Source organism: Scyliorhinus torazame, chromosome 2 (assembly GCF_047496885.1).
Source record: "Scyliorhinus torazame isolate Kashiwa2021f chromosome 2, sScyTor2.1, whole genome shotgun sequence".
NCBI classification, from domain to species: Eukaryota; Metazoa; Chordata; class Chondrichthyes; order Carcharhiniformes; family Scyliorhinidae; genus Scyliorhinus; species Scyliorhinus torazame.
This window is the reverse complement of record NC_092708.1, coordinates 340,405,677-340,423,074: the sequence shown is the minus strand read 5'-3', so window position 1 is coordinate 340,423,074 and position 17,398 is coordinate 340,405,677. Positions and strand designations below refer to the sequence as shown.

The following is a 17,398-nucleotide window of genomic DNA, read 5'->3' as shown; positions in this document are numbered from 1 at the left end:
GAGGGTGGACAGACACACCTTTAATCTCTCACCCTGACCTATTTGGATTGGCCTAATTCCCCACTGGCGAGGCTTGTAATTGGGAGGGGGAACGTGATTCCGGCAAGTTGCATTTTTTATGAGTATTCCTGACATGTAAATGGAATTCCTGATATGGATCAGTGGGAAGCCAACCTGTCATGAAAGTGGTAAGGGGCAAATTCCGATTAATTTTTCCACAGGCAAATCCAATTTATAGGGGACAGGATTCCCTAATCCCGCGGCAGAGTGTCCATGCCGTCGTAAACGCCGTCGCATTTTACAACGGTGTGAACGGGCCGACCCCATGACTAATTCTTCCCACAAAATGGGCCAGCCCAGCACTGGAGCGGTTCACACCGCTCTAGCTGCTGATCCCAGCATGAACTGGGCGCTGCGGGATTCCCACATGCGCAGTGGCACTGGCGCTAACACGCACATGAACAGTGGCGCCGGCGCCAACCCGCGCATGCGCAGTGCCTTCCATCAACACGCCGGCTCCGATGCAACATAGCGTACGGCTACAGGGGCTGCCGCGGAAGAAACGAGGCCCCCAGCCAGAGAGGCCAGCCCGCCGATCTGTGGGCCCCGATCCCGGGCCTTGCCACATTGGAGGCCACCCCAGGGTTGGACCCCCCCTCGCCCCCCCCTAAAGGCCGCTCTGCGACCCTTCGACGCCGAGTTCCCGCCGGCTGAGAGCAGGTGTGGACGGCGCCGGCGGGACTCGCCGTTTTCACGTCGGCCGTTCGGCCCATCCCAGGCCGAGAATCGGCGGGCTGGCAGTGTAGAGTGGCACCCGACTGGCACCACGCCAACCACGCTGGTGCCAATGGCGTCGATTCTCCGCCCTGCGGAGTGTCGTGTTCCGGCGTCGGGGCGGCGTGGCGCGATTCGCGCCGGTCGCGGGGATTCCCCGGCCCGGCCCCGGACTGAGAGAAACCCGCCCTGGGTCTCTCTCCGAATGTTCTGTTCCAGTCCACTGTGAAACCCGTTGTTGGCAGCACCGGTAAATACCGCCCTCAGTGTCCAAAAGAAAATGGATAAAGACTGCTTCATAAGTGGAAGGAATTGGGGAAAAACTTTGTACAAAAAGATTAGTGAGGAAAGGGAAAGTAATGAGAATGTGAGAAATGAGGTGGAAAAATTGGGTTGGATAAATTTCAGTTCGGAACTTGACTGCTCCCATACCTCCTCCCACACACTGTACAAAGGAGGTCAAAAAGTGAAAACACCGCACGCTCTCTCATTTAAATGCATATATCACAGGGCCCATAAGGAGGAGCTTTGTCCTTCACATTTAGTTTGAATTAACCTCTAATTTAATTCAACATCTTGTAGGCTAGGAATATTTTAACAATTCCTAGTCATCTGAATTATTGGTACTTCTGGTTGAAACTTATAATGAAGCTCTTTCAACATAACCCGTACAAATAAAGGTCCAATTAGTCCACTGTTCCCACAGAAAGTATAGCTCATGGGTAAATTATATTTGGAGCTGGAACACACAAATCGTATACCTTTCAATAGAGTACCACTCATTTCCCATATCTCTTGTACACAGTCGCTTTGCATGTTTTCAATCTTACACTAATTGCTTAGTCCTCACGGGCACAAGTATTCATTAAAGCAATATGATGATACCGGTGTAATCTCTCATTTTAGGAGTACGCACTACAATGAGCTGAAGAAATGGTCACAAAAATTCAGTTCAATTTTAAGGTTTAAGGTTTTATAGCCAATTTAATAAAAACATGATTGCATTTTTACCAGTAGATCTGATTATTCACTGTGTCCTGGCTGTACGCAGAATCAGCCTAATCCACTATCATGAAGCTAGATAGGAGAACAAATAGGGAAGACAAAAGGAGCAATTTGAACTCTGGTGGGAGCAGAAGTCAATGCCACATGGGAGGCTTCACCGAAGGCCCGGCTGATACCAGATGAAGGTCGACAGTCAACTTCCTGGCCATTTCCGATGGAAAGCAGCAGCGGCTCATTGGTGGGCTGCGGGGGGTGAACGGCAAAGACATAGCTTTGCTACTCTTTGGCCACCTGCTGGCACCAAGAGAAGGTTGCAAGCTGCAAGGTAAATGGAAGAAGTAAGGATCTCATAGCTGGCACGGAGGTGAGACGGAGCTGGAGTGAAGAAGTGGGAGTGGAGGGGGGAGGAGGGAGGGAGGTGAGGGAAGGATGGAGTTGGATGGGAAGAAGGGGGGTGTGGTTGGTAGCGCAGGGGCATGGGCCTCAAATAATTGTGAGATATTGGAGGAACACTCCTAAACCAGAATGGAAAGTTTTTTAAAATCTCCCTTAGAAGTCCTCACTGGCTTCCAGGCAGCATCACCTGGCAGGAGAGCTATCAAAGCAGCATTTATTGTCAGAATCCAGCATGCATCTCTCCTGCCTCCAAACCAGCAGCATTAAAATCAAGAATGGAGCAGTAAACAGAGCATCCACACCCTCCACCCTACATTTAAAAAAAAACTTAGAGTACCCAATTCATTTTTTCCAATTAAGGGCCAATTTAAAGTGACCAATCCACCTACCTGCACACCTTTGGGTTGTGGGGGAGAAACCCACGTAAACACGGGGAGAATGTGTAAACTCCACGCAGACAGTGACCCAGAGCTGGGATCGAACCTGGGAGCTCGGCGCCGTGAGGTAGCAGTGCTACCCACTGCACCACCGTGCTGCCCCCTCCCCCCTCCATTTTAACTGCTCAACTACTCTGTTCCCACCAAATGGGAGGTTGAAAATTGCTCTGGTAGAGTTAGAAAGAAATGGAAATATTTGAATTCGTACAGTCCCAATTATTCTCAAAATGTCTGGAAGCACTTTGCATATGGAATTACAAAGCGTGTGCAGTACAGAAACAGGCCTAACTTTTCTATTCTGTTGTTTATGCTCCCTACAAGTCTTGTCCCACACAGCAAATTACTTTTAGAATGTTCTTACTGCTTTTATGTAGTGTGACGAGAATTGTACACGGCACATGGGAGTTTCTACCTGACAGTATTGGCCATCAACAATATGACACCAGGTGTGACACCCGGTAGTGGCTATACATGAACTGCGAAACCCGTCTGGACATAGCAAAATTCAATGCAAGACAAATACACAACTTGGAACTGGCAGTCCCAGATTGATAGTATATATAAATGATTTGTAGGAAAATGTAACTGGTCTGATTAGTAAGTTTGCAGACGACACAAAGGTTGGTGGAATTGCGGATAGCGATGAGGACTGTCAGAGGATACAGCAGGATTTAGATTGTTTGGAGACTTGGGCGGAGAGATGGCAGATGGAGTTTAATCCGGACAAATGTGAGGTAATGCATTTTGGAAGGTCTAATGCAGGTAGGGAATATACAGTGAATGTTAGAACCCTCAAGAGTATTGAAAGTCAAAGAGATCTAGGAGTACAGGTCCACAGGTCATTGAAAGGGACAACACAGGTGGAGAAGGTAGTCAAGAAGGCATACGGCATGCTTGCCTTCATTGGCCGGGGCATTGAGTATAAGAATTGGCAAGTCATGTTGCAGCTGTATAGAACCTTAGTTAGGCCACACTTGGAGTATAATGTTCAATTCTGGTCGCCACACTACCAGAAGGATGTGGAGGCTTTAGGGAGGGTGCAGAAGAGATTTACCAGAATGTTGCCTGGTATGGAGGGCATTAGCTATGAGGAGCGGTTGAATAAACTCGGTTTGTTCTCACTGGAACGAAGGAGGTTGAGGGGAGACCCGATAGAGGTCTACAAAATTATGAGGGGCATAGACAGAGTGGATAGTCAGAGGCTTTTCCCCAGGGTAGAGGGGTCAATTACTAGGGGGCAAAAGTTTAAGGTGCGAGGGGCAAGGTTTAGAGTAGATGTACGAGGCAAGTTTTTTACGCAGAGGGTAGTGGGTGCCTGGAACTCGCTACTGGAGGAGGTGGTGGAAGCAGGGACATAGAACATAGAACATAGAACAATACAGCGCAGTACAGGCCCTTCGGCCCACGATGTTGCACCGAAACAAAAGCCATCCAACCTACACTATGCCATTATCATCCATATGTTTATCCAATAAACTTTTAAATGCCCTCAATGTTGGCGAGTTCACCACTGTAGCAGGTAGGGCATTCCACGGCCTCACTACTCTTTGCGTAAAGAACCCACCTCTGACCTCTGTCCTATATCTATTACCCCTCAGTTTAAGGCTATGTCCCCTCGTGCTAGCCATATCCATCCGCGGGAGAAGGCTCTCACTGTCCACCCTATCCAACCCCCTGATCATTTTGTATGCCTCTATTAAGTCTCCTCTTAACCTTCTTCTCTCCAACGAAAACAACCTCAAGTCCATCAGCCTTTCCTCATAAGATTTTCCCTCCATACCAGGCAACATCCTGGTAAATCTCCTCTGCACCCGCTCCAAAGCCTCCACGTCCTTCCTATAATGCGGTGACCAGAACTGTACGCAATACTCCAAATGCGGCCGTACCAGAGTTCTGTACAGCTGCAACATGACCTCCCGACTCCGGAACTCAATCCCTCTACCAATAAAGGCCAACACTCCATAGGCCTTCTTCACAACCCTATCAACCTGGGTGGCAACTTTCAGGGATCTATGTACATGGACACCTAGATCCCTCTGCCCATCCACACTTTCAAGAACTTTACCATTAGCCAAATATTCCGCATTCCTGTTATTCCTTCCAAAGTGAATCACCTCACACTTCTCTACGTTAAACTCCATTTGCCACCTCTCGGCCCAGCTCTGCAGCTTATCTATATCCCTCTGTAATCTGCTACATCCTTCCACACTATCTACAACACCACCGACTTTAGTATCGTCTGCAAATTTACTCACCCACCCTTCTGCGCCTTCCTCTAGGTCATTGATAAAAATGACAAACAGCAACGGCCCCAGAACAGATCCTTGTGGTACTCCACTTGTGACTGTACTCCATTCTGAACATTTCCCATCAACCACCACCCTCTGTCTTCTTTCAGCTAGCCAATTTCTGATCCACATCTCTAAATCACCCTCAATCCCCAGCCTCCGTATTTTTTGCAATAGCCTACCGTGGGGAACCTTATCAAACGCTTTGCTGAAATCCATATACACCACATCAACTGCTCTACCCTCGTCTACCTGTTCAGTCACCTTCTCAAAGAACTCAATAAGGTTTGTGAGGCATGACCTACCCTTCACAAAGCCATGCTGACTATCCCTGATCATATTATTCCTATCTAGATGATTATAAATCTTGTCTCTTATACTCCCCTCCAAGACTTTACCCACTACAGACGTGAGGCTCACCGGCCTATAGTTGCCGGGGTTGTCTCTGCTCCCCTTTTTGAACAAAGGGACCACATTTGCTGTCCTCCAGTCCTCTGGCACTATTCCTGTAGCCAATGATGACATAAAAATCAAAGCCAAAGGTCCAGCAATCTCTTCCCTGGCCTCCCATAGAATCCTAGGATAAATCCCATCAGGTCCCGGGGACTTATCTATTTTCAGCCTGTCCAGAATTGCCAACACCTCTTCCCTACGTACCTCAATGCCATCTATTCTATTAGCCTGGGGCTCAGCATTCTCCTCCACAACATTATCTTTTTCCTGAGTGAATACTGACGAAAAATATTCATTTAGTATCTCGTCTATCTCTTCAGACTCCACACACAATTTCCCATCCCTGTCCTTGACTGGTCCTACTCTTTCCCTAGTCATTTGCTTATTCCTGACATACCTATAGAAAGCTTTTGGGTTTTCCTTGATCCTTCCTGCCAAATACTTCTCATGTCCCCTCCTTGCTCGTCTTAGCTCTCTCTTTAGATCCTTCCTCGCTACCTTGTAACTATCCATCGCCCCAACCGAAACTTCACACTTCATCTTCACATAGGCCTCCTTCTTCCTCTTAACAAGAGATTCCACTTCCTTGGTAAACCACGGTCCCCTCGTTCGACGCCTTCCTCCCTGTCTGACCGGTACATACTTATCAAGAACACGCAGTAGCTGATCCTTGAACAAGCCCCACTTATCCAGTGTGCCCAACACTTGCAGCCTACTTCTCCACCTTATCCCCCCCAAGTCACGTCTAATGGCATCATAATTGCCCTTCCCCCAGCTATAACTCTTGCCCTGCGGTGTATACTTATCCCTTTCCATCATTAACGTAAACGTCACCGAATTGTGGTCACTGTCCCCAAAGTGCTCTCCTACCTCCAAATCCAATACCTGGCCTGGTTCATTACCCAAAACCAAATCCAACGTGGCCTCGCCTCTTGTTGGCCTGTCAACATATTGTTTCAGGAAACCCTCCTGCACACACTGTACAAAAAACGACCCATCTATTGTACTCGAACTATATCTTTTCCAGTCAATATTTGGAAAGTTAAAATCTCCCATAATAACTACCCTGTTACTTTCGCTCATATCCAGAATCATCTTCGCCATCCTTTCCTCTACATCCCTAGAACTATTAGGAGGCCTATAAAAAACTCCCAACAGGGTGACCTCTCCTTTCCTGTTTTTAACTTCAGCCCATACTACCTCGGAAGAAGAGTCCCCATCTAGCATCCTCTCCGCCACCGTAATACTGCTCTTGACTAGCAGCGCCACACCTCCCCCTCTTTTGCCTCCTTCTCTGAGCTTACTAAAACACCTAAACCCCGGAACCTGCAACATCCATTCCTGTGGGACGATAGTGGGATTTAAGGGGCATCTTGACAAATACATGAATAGGATGGGAATAGAGGGATACGGACCCAGGAAGTGTAGAAGATTGTAATTTAGTCGGGCAGCATGGTCGGCACGGGCTGTGCTGTACATTTCTTTGTTCTTTGTTTATTTGACAGGATCGCCCGTTCCCGACGAAGGTCAGTGGACTTTTAGCTAAGTCACTGAATTTCCCACGGCGGATCCCACCATGATGAGGTGGGAAAATCCTGGTCTATTCAGTTGCCCCTTGACATATTACATTTTTTTAAAAATTTAGAGTACCCAATTCCTTTTTTCCAATTAAGGGGCAATTTAGCATGGCACATCTTTCGGTTGTGGGGGTGAGACCGGCGCAGTCAAGAGGAGAATGTGCAAACTCCACACCGACAGTGACCCAGAGCCGGGATCAAACCCTGGACCTTGGCGCTGTGAGGCAGCAGTGCTAACCACTGCACTACCATGCTGCCCTTTGACATATTTACAGTATTGCTTTCTCCTTTCCACTTTTGAGAGTCGCCGCTCTTCACAATTTCCTGTTTTGAATGTCACTCCATCGCAGATCATCATGAGTATGTACAGGACCTGGAATGAAAATTGGACTCTCTCACATTCCACTGAGTCAGTGTCAGGCAACATTGCTTATGGCAAGATTGGCAAACATTTCAACATTTAATTTGATTAAATGACTGTGTGAGAAGCATTAAATGATCATTATCACACAAGCGCATTGTGATTAGCAGATAACTTGTTTTTAATCACTGATCGCATTCTAAGGAACCACAATTTTGCTCTTGGCTCAAAAATGGTGCTGATAAATCTGCATTTGTCCCACAGCTTGTTGAGTGGATGAAAATATTGCCCTGTAATTCTCTACCTATGGAACTGCAGCTGCGCCTTTAAGGGAAGAGCGTGGAGAGAAAAATAAAACACTCAGCTGCCTCTTGCTTTAATCAGCTGCCCACAAAATACACGAGTGTTCATTCTATAAAATCAATGTGAAATGGCAAAGCAGTGAAACAGCAAAGGCAACATCAGCAAACCTGGTCCATTTTCTATTAAAATAAATTTTACAAATGGCAATTTGAAAGATATTTAGAGTCCAAATGTTTATAAGATTTTGAATATTTAAGTGAGGAAGACTAGTCTGTTTACCCAAACACTACAGATTCTGACAAACGTTGATTCAATAATAGCCAGGTCCTAGCTCACACATGACCTTATCATCTCACTGCTCACGATTTGAAAGCAGCAGATTTTTACTGCGAGATTGGCGACTAGTAACTGTTCAGGGATCGATCAAGCGTTTCTCGTCACAAGACCACAATGGCATGCCAAGCTGAAATTCCAGGTATCATGGGCAGCAACGCGGCGCAGTGGTTAGCACCGCTGCCTCACGATGCCGAGGAGCTGGGTCCGATCCTAGTCCCGGGTCACATTCCCCTCGTGTCTGCGTGGGTCTCACCCCCACAACCCAAAAGATGTGCAGGGTAGGCGGATTGGCCACACTAAATTGCCCCTTAATTGGGGGAAATAATTCCAGATATTTAACAATTGCGTGTATTTGAAGTTAGGCAACCACACATACACAGGAAGTACTCATCTGCCTATTTTTTAATGGAACTCCTTCATTAAAAACCTCAGCTGAAATACCCGCCCTCTCTTTGTCAACTTTAACAAGCTGTATGATGTAAAAGAAAACACTGGAAATACTCAGTAAGGTATCTGGAGAGAGAGAAATATCATTTCAGGTCAATGGCCTGGAGTCAGAACTGGAAAAAGTTACAGGTGAACAGATTTTGAACAAGTTAAGAAGCAGGGAAATGGATGAGGGAGAAAGAACAAGACTGGTTAAATGTGATAAAATAGAAAGCAGGAGAGCTTAAAGGGCAAAAGGTGGAATCTCTTGCCCTCCCCTGACGGGTTTGGTGGCAGGCCGTCATTTAATCAGGCTGGAGGGCAGTAGGTAGGGACCCCTGCCACCTTCCCACCTCTGCCCTGACTAAGTCGATGGCAGGAAAGCCTGTGGACAGTCTTCCACAGGCCACCAACTGAAGGCCTTAAGTGGACAATTAATGCCTACTTAACCCGACAGTGGACAAGGTGCTCGCCAAACAGATGTTTGCCAAACAAATCCTGGCATGTTTGGGGAGTTCATTGAGTGCCACCCCTCACCCTTGTTGACGAACTCCTTAACCCCTCCTCCGCGAGTCCACCCTTTGACACCATTCTCACCATCCCTCACCATGTGCCTGGGTCCCTCCTCAATCCAAAGTCTCAGGAGGGTGCATACTGCTGAGTACAAAAGAGCTACCGGCCTTTTATTGGTCAGCAGCTCTTGGCAGGCAGAACCTCCACTCTTGGGGTCCTTGATCCCGAGGGAGGCCTGCCACTGGCCTGTCAAGTGCCTGAGTAGCAGATGATGTGGCGGGCCTGCTGGGAAAGGGGCAATATGGGGGTCTCGACAGCAGCCAGTACCCCCGTCCCCTCCACAAGATTCCACCCAAGACGGACGATGGTGCAAGGCAAAAGGATATGGAAAAGGAACAAGTAAAGAAACAAAAGATGGGTCTGAATGAGACAAAAGTGCTAAGAGCAGATTCATCACCAGCAGCCATCTGAAAAAATGGGGGCAATGGTTATAACCTGAAATTGTTGAACTCAGTGTTAAATCTAAAAGTTTATGACGTGCCCAGTTGGAAGATTTGCTGACTGTTGTCAGGATCAAACTACTGGAACATTTAATGGCATTCCTAAGTGAAAGATATTCAACCAAAATGAAGTGATTGAAATAAATTACCATATACATTCACGTAATGGTGACATTTCTGAGACTCTTTTTTGGCAAAATCTAAGGGGGAAACATTTAAACAGGTAATGATTTTGAGGGACTCACATCCAACGACCAATGCTCACGGCTGATACAACCAGCAGAGAATTTTGCTGGGTTTTCAGTCTCTAAGTTTCAGGCGCTTGTGAGTCACAAGGGAGTGGGCTGGAACAAGAAGGAAACCTAAAAAGGTAAGTTTTTAATAAATCCTTTGCTTTATGGGCCCATAGGACTGTGAGCTTCATTCTATTTCTGGGGAAGCTTAATATGCTCGTGTGTCAGGCACAACACAAATTGTGACCTGGGCGAAAATATCGCTTGAATCGGAAAACGAGAATCTCGCCAGTAGGATCGTGTTTACCGACACATGGCTACAATGTGATCCGCGTTGTATAAGGGGTCTGAATGGGGAACCCATAGCCAAGGATACACATAACCCCGCTTTGCACATTGGGGAGCTGTGCTCGCTGGAATTCCCCAGTGTAGTGAGAGATCAGGATGCCATTTTTAAATGGCATCCCGATCTCTGAGGTCCCGAAGCGAGACCCCCCCCCCCCCCCCCGCACAACCCCCCCCCCAACAACGCCCCCCCCCCAACCCCCCCCCCCAACAACGCCCCCCCCAACCCCCCCCCCCCAACAACGCCCCCCCCCCCCAACAACGCCCCCCCACCCCCACCCCATGCAGGGCACTCCCGGCTTGACCATGGGTGCACAGAAATGCCAGCTTGAAACCTTAGCATTGCCAATGTGGCATCCTGGCAGTGCCCATGCCAGCCGTGCTACATGGGCACCTTGGCAGTGCCAGGCTGGCACCCAGGTGGCACTGCCAAGGTAGAAGGCTGGTACTGCCAGGGTGCCAAGGTGGCACCAGCAGTGCCAAAGCACCACCCTGCCCAAAGGGTATGCAACTAGGGGCCTCTAATCTCCTGGGAGGCCCGCACGAGTGCTGTTCAGTCTGGTTCCTGTTTGTGGGGACCAGTGATGAATAGCGCTCGCCGAGATATAAAGCAAAGGGATGAACCTAAAGCCTCAGGTACCTCGGCAATCTGCACATTAGAGTGAGGCTTACTGACTTGCTCTAATATGAAGATTTGTCAAAAAGTGATCCCACCCACAATTTACATCGCAACGTTGGATCTCACAAGGCGTTGCGAGCCGGGTAGATCCTGGGAGTGGTGTCTCCCGGCTTTTATCGGCCAAGCAGCACCGAGTAGCTTTTCCGGTGCATCGTGGCTGTTAGATCGCGCCCGTCATCTATATTTCCAATGCCTAGCTTTTAGTAATCTTAGTTACGAGCTTGGATAAGCCGGTTTGTGGACAGCTTGAGAGACAAAGAATTCAATAGTGTGAGAGGAAGCAATGCGCCCCTTAACTCATCGCCTCTCGTGTCCCAATTAATGGAACAACCACCACACTAAACCTAGTTTATTTTTTTGTTGCAGGGGCACAACATTTTGAAGAAAGAAGAAGGAAGACATATATTCATTCCCTGGAAAATATAGGTTGGATTTTTGCCATGAAAGTGGGAAGCTCAAGTTGGGAAATTTGCTGACTTGGCAAACCCATCGCCATGGAATTGACCCCTGCAGGTATGATTTTCACTCCGAAGGGCAGGGATTTATCTGCCTCTGGATGCAGTTTGGAGGGAGGCATGGAGGTGGGCAAGCTCTCTGAGACTTCAGCCCAGTTTTATAAAAGGCCGTTAGGCCCTTTCGCCTTTATCTCTTACCCCCTACTCAACTCACATGCCACCTCTATGCCACATCTATGCCACCTCATAACCCCATGCCACCTCCATGCTATTCACCCGGTATCCACTATGGGTAGACCTCAGAAGCCATGTTGAGATGAAAACAAATTAAACTTCTAAAATCTAAGAGAGCTCTCACTCCTAGGGCAGAATCTCATGAGGTGATAGGTGTCTCACCCATTGGCTAGATGATTGGGTGAAAGCCCAGTGTTGCCTCTTTTTGAGAAAGCCCATCACATCTTGTTCCACTCAGGCACTTGACAGGCAAATGGTGAACTTCCCCCAGGATCAAAAACCCTGGAGGTAGAAGTCCCGCCTACCAGGAGCTGCCAGTCAATCAGGGAGGCAGTGGCTGTTGCTGGCATGCCATCCACCTGTAGCCTTCCAGGCCATGGGTGAGTGAGAGGGGTGTTGGGGGTTGGGGGGAGTCAGCTGGATTTGCAATCCAGATGCTGGGTTTCATGACAAAGTCTTTGAATGATGGACCCCATGGGAGTCTGTAAGCAAACTCCCATGGCGAGCTGCCGCTCCTCCCCCCGCCCCCTGCTCAGTCCCATTACCCCAGTCTACCCTTGTAGTCAACTCTCATGTTGCTTTCCCTCAAGTGCCCATGCAAAATCCTTTTGAAATCATTGATTGTTTCCAGTTCCACCGACATCATGGGCAGCGAGTCCCAGATCATTATCACTCACTGCACAAAAAAGGCTTCTCCTCACACCTCCTGTATCTCTCTTGCCCAAACCTTGTGTCTCTTGGTCCTTGTACCATCAGCTAAAGGGAAAAACTAGTCTTTGTCTACCTTATCTAAATCTTATGAAATCTTGTCCCTCTCTATCAAATCTCATCTCAATCTCCTTTGCTCGAAGAAGTACAACGCCAGCTTCTCCAACTGAACCTTGGAATTAAAATCCCTCATCCTTGAGTGTGGTTAGGATGTGGAGGTCAGGACCACAAGGAGTAGTTATGGCTATCAGCCTGAGTGCGTTTCAGAGGATTTAGATAAACACATGAGGGAGAAAGGGATAGAGGAATGGGGTTGGAAGAAAGGTGGGGGAGGCTCGAAAGAAGCATAAGCACTGGCTTGGACCTAGTGAGCTGAATGGTCTATTTGGAGTGCTGTACATTATTGTGTAAGACCATAAGACCATAAGACCATAAGACATAGGAGCGGAAGTAAGGCCATTTGGCCCATCGAGTCCACTCCACCATTCAATCATGGCTGATTTCAACTCCATTTACCCGCTCTCTCTCCACAGCCCTTAAATCCTCGAGAAATCAAGAATTTATCAACTTCTGTCTTAAAGACACTCAACGTCCCGGCCTCCACCGCCCTCTGTGGCAATGAATTCCACAGACCCACCACTCTCTGGCTGAAGAAATTTCTCCTCATCTCTGTTCTAAAGTGACTCCCTTTTATTCTAAGGTTGTGCCCCCGGGTCCTAGTCTCCCCTGCTAATGGAAACAACTTCCCTACGTCCACCCTATCTAATCCATTCATTATCTTGTAAGTTTCTATTAGATCTCCCCTCAACCTCCTAAACTCCAATGAATATAATCCCAGGATCCTCAGACGTTCATCGTATGTTAGGCCTACCATTCTTGGGATCATCCTTGTGAATCTCCGCTGGACCCGCTCCAGTGCCAGTATGTCCTTCCTGAGGTGTGGGGCCCAAAATTGCTCACAGTATTCTAAATGGGGCCTAACTAATGCTTTCTAAAGCTTCAGAAGTACATCCTTGCTTTTATATTCCAAGCCTCTTGAGATAAATGACAACATTGCATTTGCTTTCTTAATTACGGACTCAACCTGCAAGTTTACCTTTAGAGAATCCTGGACTAGGACTCCCAAGTCCCTTTGCACTTCAGCATTATGAATTTTGTCACCGTTTAGAAAATAGTCCATGCCGCTATTCTTTTTTCCAAAGTGCAAGACCTCGCACTTGCCCATGTTGAATTTCATCAGCCACTTCTTGGACCACTCTCCTAAACTGTCTAAATCTTTCTGCCGCCTCCCCACCTCCTCCATACTACCTGTCCCTCCACCTATCTTTGTATCATCGGCAAACTTAGCCAGAATGCCCCCAGTCCCGTCATCTAGATCGTTAATATATAAAGAGAACAGCTGTGGCCCCAACACTGAACCCTGCGGGACACCACTCGTCACCGGTTGCCATTCCGAAAAAGAACCTTTTATCCCAACTCTCTGCCTTCTGCCTGACAGCCAATCGTCAATCCATGTTAGTACCTTGCCTCGAATACCATGGGCCCTTATTTTACTCAGCAGTCTCCCGTGAGGCACCTTATCAAAGGCCTTTTGGAAGTCAAGATAGATAACATCCATTGGCTCTCCTTGGTCTAACCTATTTGTTATCTCGTCAAAGAACTCTAACAGGTTTGTCAGGCACGACCTCCCCTTACTAAATCCATGCTGACTTGTCCTAATCCGACCCTGCACTTCCAAGAATTTAGAAATCTCATCCTTAACAATGGATTCTAGAATCTTGCCAACAACCGAGGTTAGGCAAATTGGCCTATAATTTTCCATCTTTTTCCTTGTTCCCTTCTTGAACAGGGGCGTTACAACAGCGATTTTCCAATCCTCTGGGACTTTCCCTGACTCCAGTGACTTTTGAAAGATCATAACTAACGCCTCCACTATTTCTTCAGCTATCTCCTTTAGAACTCTAGGATGTAGCCCATCTGGGCCCGGAGATTTATCAATTTTTAGACCTCTTAGGTTCTCTAGCACTTTCTCCTTTTTGATGGCTACCATATTCAACTCTGCCCCCTGACTCTCCTGAATTGTTGGGATATTACTCATGTCTTCTACTGTGAAGACTGGCGCAAAGTACTTATTCAGTTCCTCAGCTATTTGTCTCCCATCACTAGATTACCAGCGTCATTTTGGAGCGGCCCAATGTCAACTTTTGCCTCCCGTTTGTTTTTAATGTATTTAAAGAAACTTTTACTATCATTCCTAATGTTACTGGCTAGCCTACCTTCATAATTAATCCTCTCTTTCCTTATTTCTCTCTTTGTTATCCTCTGTTTTTGTAGCCTTCCCAATCTTCTGACTTCCCACTACTCTTTGCCACATTATAGGCTTTCTCTTTTGCTTTGATGCATTCCCTAACTTCCTTCGTCAGCCATGGCTGCCTAATCCCCCCTCTGATAACCTTTCTTTTCTTTGGGATGAACCTCTGTTCTGTGTCCTCAATTACTCCCAGAAACTCCTGCCATTGCTGTTCTACTGTCTTTCCCACTAGGCTCTGCTCCCAGTTGATTTTCATCAGTTCCTCCCTCATGTAACACCTATTTAACTGTAACACCTTTACATCTGATTCTACCTTCTTTCTTTCAAATTGGAGATTGAATTCGACCATATTATGATCACTGCCTCCTAAGTGTTCCCTTACTTTAAGATCTTTAATCAAGCCTGGCTCATTACATAACACTAAGTCCAGAATGGCCTGTCCCCTTGTGGGCTTCATCACAAGCTGTTCCAAAAAGCCCTCCTGTAAACATTCCATGAATTCCCTTTCCTTGGATCCACTGGCAGCATTATTTACCCAGTCCACCTGCATATTGAAGTCCCCCATGATCACTGTGACCTTGCCTTTCTGACATGTACTTTCTATTTTGTGGTGCATTTTGTGCCCCTGTTAGGAGGCCTGTACATAACTCCCATTATGGTTTTTTTGCCTTTGTGGTTCCTCAACTCTACCCACACAGACTCCACATCATCTGACCCTATGTCGTTTAGTGCTATTGATTTAATTTCATTCCTAATTAACAAGGCAACCCCGCCCCCTCTGCCCACCTCTCTGTCTTTTCGATAGGTTGTGAATCCCTGGATGTTTAAATGCCAGTCCTGAACCCCCTGCAACCACGTCTCTGTGATGCCTACCACATCATATCTGCCAGTCACAATCTGGGCCACAAGCTCATCTACCTTGTTCCGTACACTGCGCGCATTTAAATATAGCACCTTTAATTCTCTTTTGACCGTCCCTTTTTGTTTTCTTAGTGTGGTGGACCTTGGTTTACTGAGCCTTTCCATACACTGTGTCATATTTTGTCGGACGGGGACTATCGTAACCTCTCCTGAGTTCTGTCTTTTTGTGCTTTTTTGTATTCCTAAGCAGCTACGCTTCCCACTGATTACTTCACCTCTTGGTTCCCTGACTTTCCCTTCCCCCCCAATCTCTAGTTTAAAGTCCTATTGACCACCCTATTTACTCTTTTCGCCAGAACACTGGTCCCAGCTCGGTTCAGGTGGAGACCATCCCAACGGTATAGGTCCCCCCTGTCCCAAAACTGATGCCAGTGTCCCATGAAAAGGAACCCCTCTTTCCCACACCACTCTTTCAGCCACGTGTTAACTTCCCTTATTCTTGCCTCCCTATGCCAATTTGCACGTGGCTCGGGCAGTAATCCGGAGATTATGACCCTTGAGGACCTGTTTTTTTAATTTGAATCCTAGCTCTTTATAACATCTATTTCATTGGCTGCAATGACATTTGAAACAATTTGAGGGAAAGTTGCTCCACATTTGTATTTTATTCTCCCTCTGTATTCTATGGGCATTATTCTTTTGTGAACATGGTCCCGGCGGCTTACACCCACATGTTAATTATGATCATCTGTCTGGTGGCCATTTTTCTTCCTTCCTCTATGGAAAGCAATGAATCACACTGGGACAAGGCTCCCCAGCTGACATCACAACTACTTTCCTAATTGAAACGCGCTGACTCCGTGAAAATATGAAATTGAGCCCATGGCCTTAAGAATGCCAGCTTAATAAATGTTAAAGCATTCATTTCAGAACTTGGAGCACCAATATCCTGAATGCTCACCATGTGCACTCTCTTGAAAACAATACAGCAGCTGGCAAGCATGCTCGTGCACACAGCAGAAAAAAGTATCAACACTTATTCCTGGCCGTGCAAGGTGTGACTTAGTGCTGAATCTAGTGCCAAAAAAAGTTCATGGGCTGGATTCTCCGATTTGAACACTAAATTGCTGACTGGGAACGGTGGCGTTTTACACCTGAAAAAAACAGCGCAAAAGCTGTACCAATCCTCCATCCGGTGGGGGGGGGGGGGGGGGGGCTAGCAGGCATGCAGCACAGAGCCCGCGGCTTTAGCTGCGATTACGGCCAGCGAATTGCTGGGTCCGTGGCCGTGTATGCGCTCGGCCGCGCCTGCAGCGGCGGCGCCGTGCAACATGGTGACGACGGCACGTGGACCTGGCCTGCCAAATAATTCCCCCCTTTGACCAGGCTTGCCACGCCTAGACCACCCCCCACCAGTGCCCCCAGCCCCCGCTAAAGCCCCCTTGCCCATGGAATGGCTCCCACCCGACTGTGGCGGCGCTCGACTCAGTCCACAGCCGCCACACTGGGTTCCCGAAAAAAAATAGGACACATGTCCCACGCCGTTGGGCACTTGGCCCATTGGGGGTGGAGAATCGGGGGATGGCCTCAGGTGACGTCCTGAGGCCGTCCCGACGCCGTGCGTTGGAGGGAGCGGAGCATCGTAACGGGGAATCTCTGGCCGATCGCCGAACGGGATTTCGGCATCGGAGACCAGAGAATCCCGCCCCATAGGTTTCATGCTTATTGCTTATTGTGTCGCTCTTAGTTCAGTGGTCACATGCTCTTTGTTGAATCAGAAGTTAATCGGGCGGCACAGTGGCGTAGTGGGTAGCACTGCTGCCATCCTGGGCCCGGATCACTATCCGTGTGGAGTTTGCACATTCTTCCCGTGTCTGTGTGGGTCTCACCCTCACAACCCAAAGATGTATAGGATAGGTGAACTGGCCATGCTAAATTGCCCCTTAATTGGAAAAAAAAAAGAACTGGATACTCTCAATTTATATTTAACAAAAAAGAGAATCAGAAGTTTATGGTTTTCAACCTAATGCTAGAGGCGTAAGTATATAATCTAGGCCGACACTGTAGTGCAATACTGAAGTATTGCTATACTGTCGGAGGTGCTGCCTGACAGAAAATTGGAGATAGTTCTTTGGCACTATTTGAAGAAGAACAGTGGAGTTCTCCAAGCAATGGGGAAAGGCCACTATGGAAGGCTGGTGAC

At 47.6% G+C, this 17,398-nt stretch overlaps 1 protein-coding gene across 6 annotated transcripts in view; it reads right to left on the bottom strand.

Annotated features, from left to right (window-relative positions):
* eml1 (EMAP like 1) overlaps positions 1 to 17,398 on the bottom strand; it is a 369,982-nt gene that overhangs the window by 171,501 nt on the left and 181,083 nt on the right. For 3 of the 6 annotated variants that reach the window (XM_072490447.1, XM_072490454.1, XM_072490468.1), the window contains exon 1: positions 7,204 to 7,296. The exons of the other annotated variants lie outside the window; for them this stretch is intronic. In XM_072490447.1, coding sequence (XP_072346548.1) covers positions 7,204 to 7,288 — 85 coding nt within the window. In that variant the 5' untranslated portion in view covers positions 7,289 to 7,296. Of the gene's footprint in view, positions 1 to 7,203; positions 7,297 to 17,398 lie in introns of those variants that run through there. 6 annotated transcript variants of the gene reach the window in all.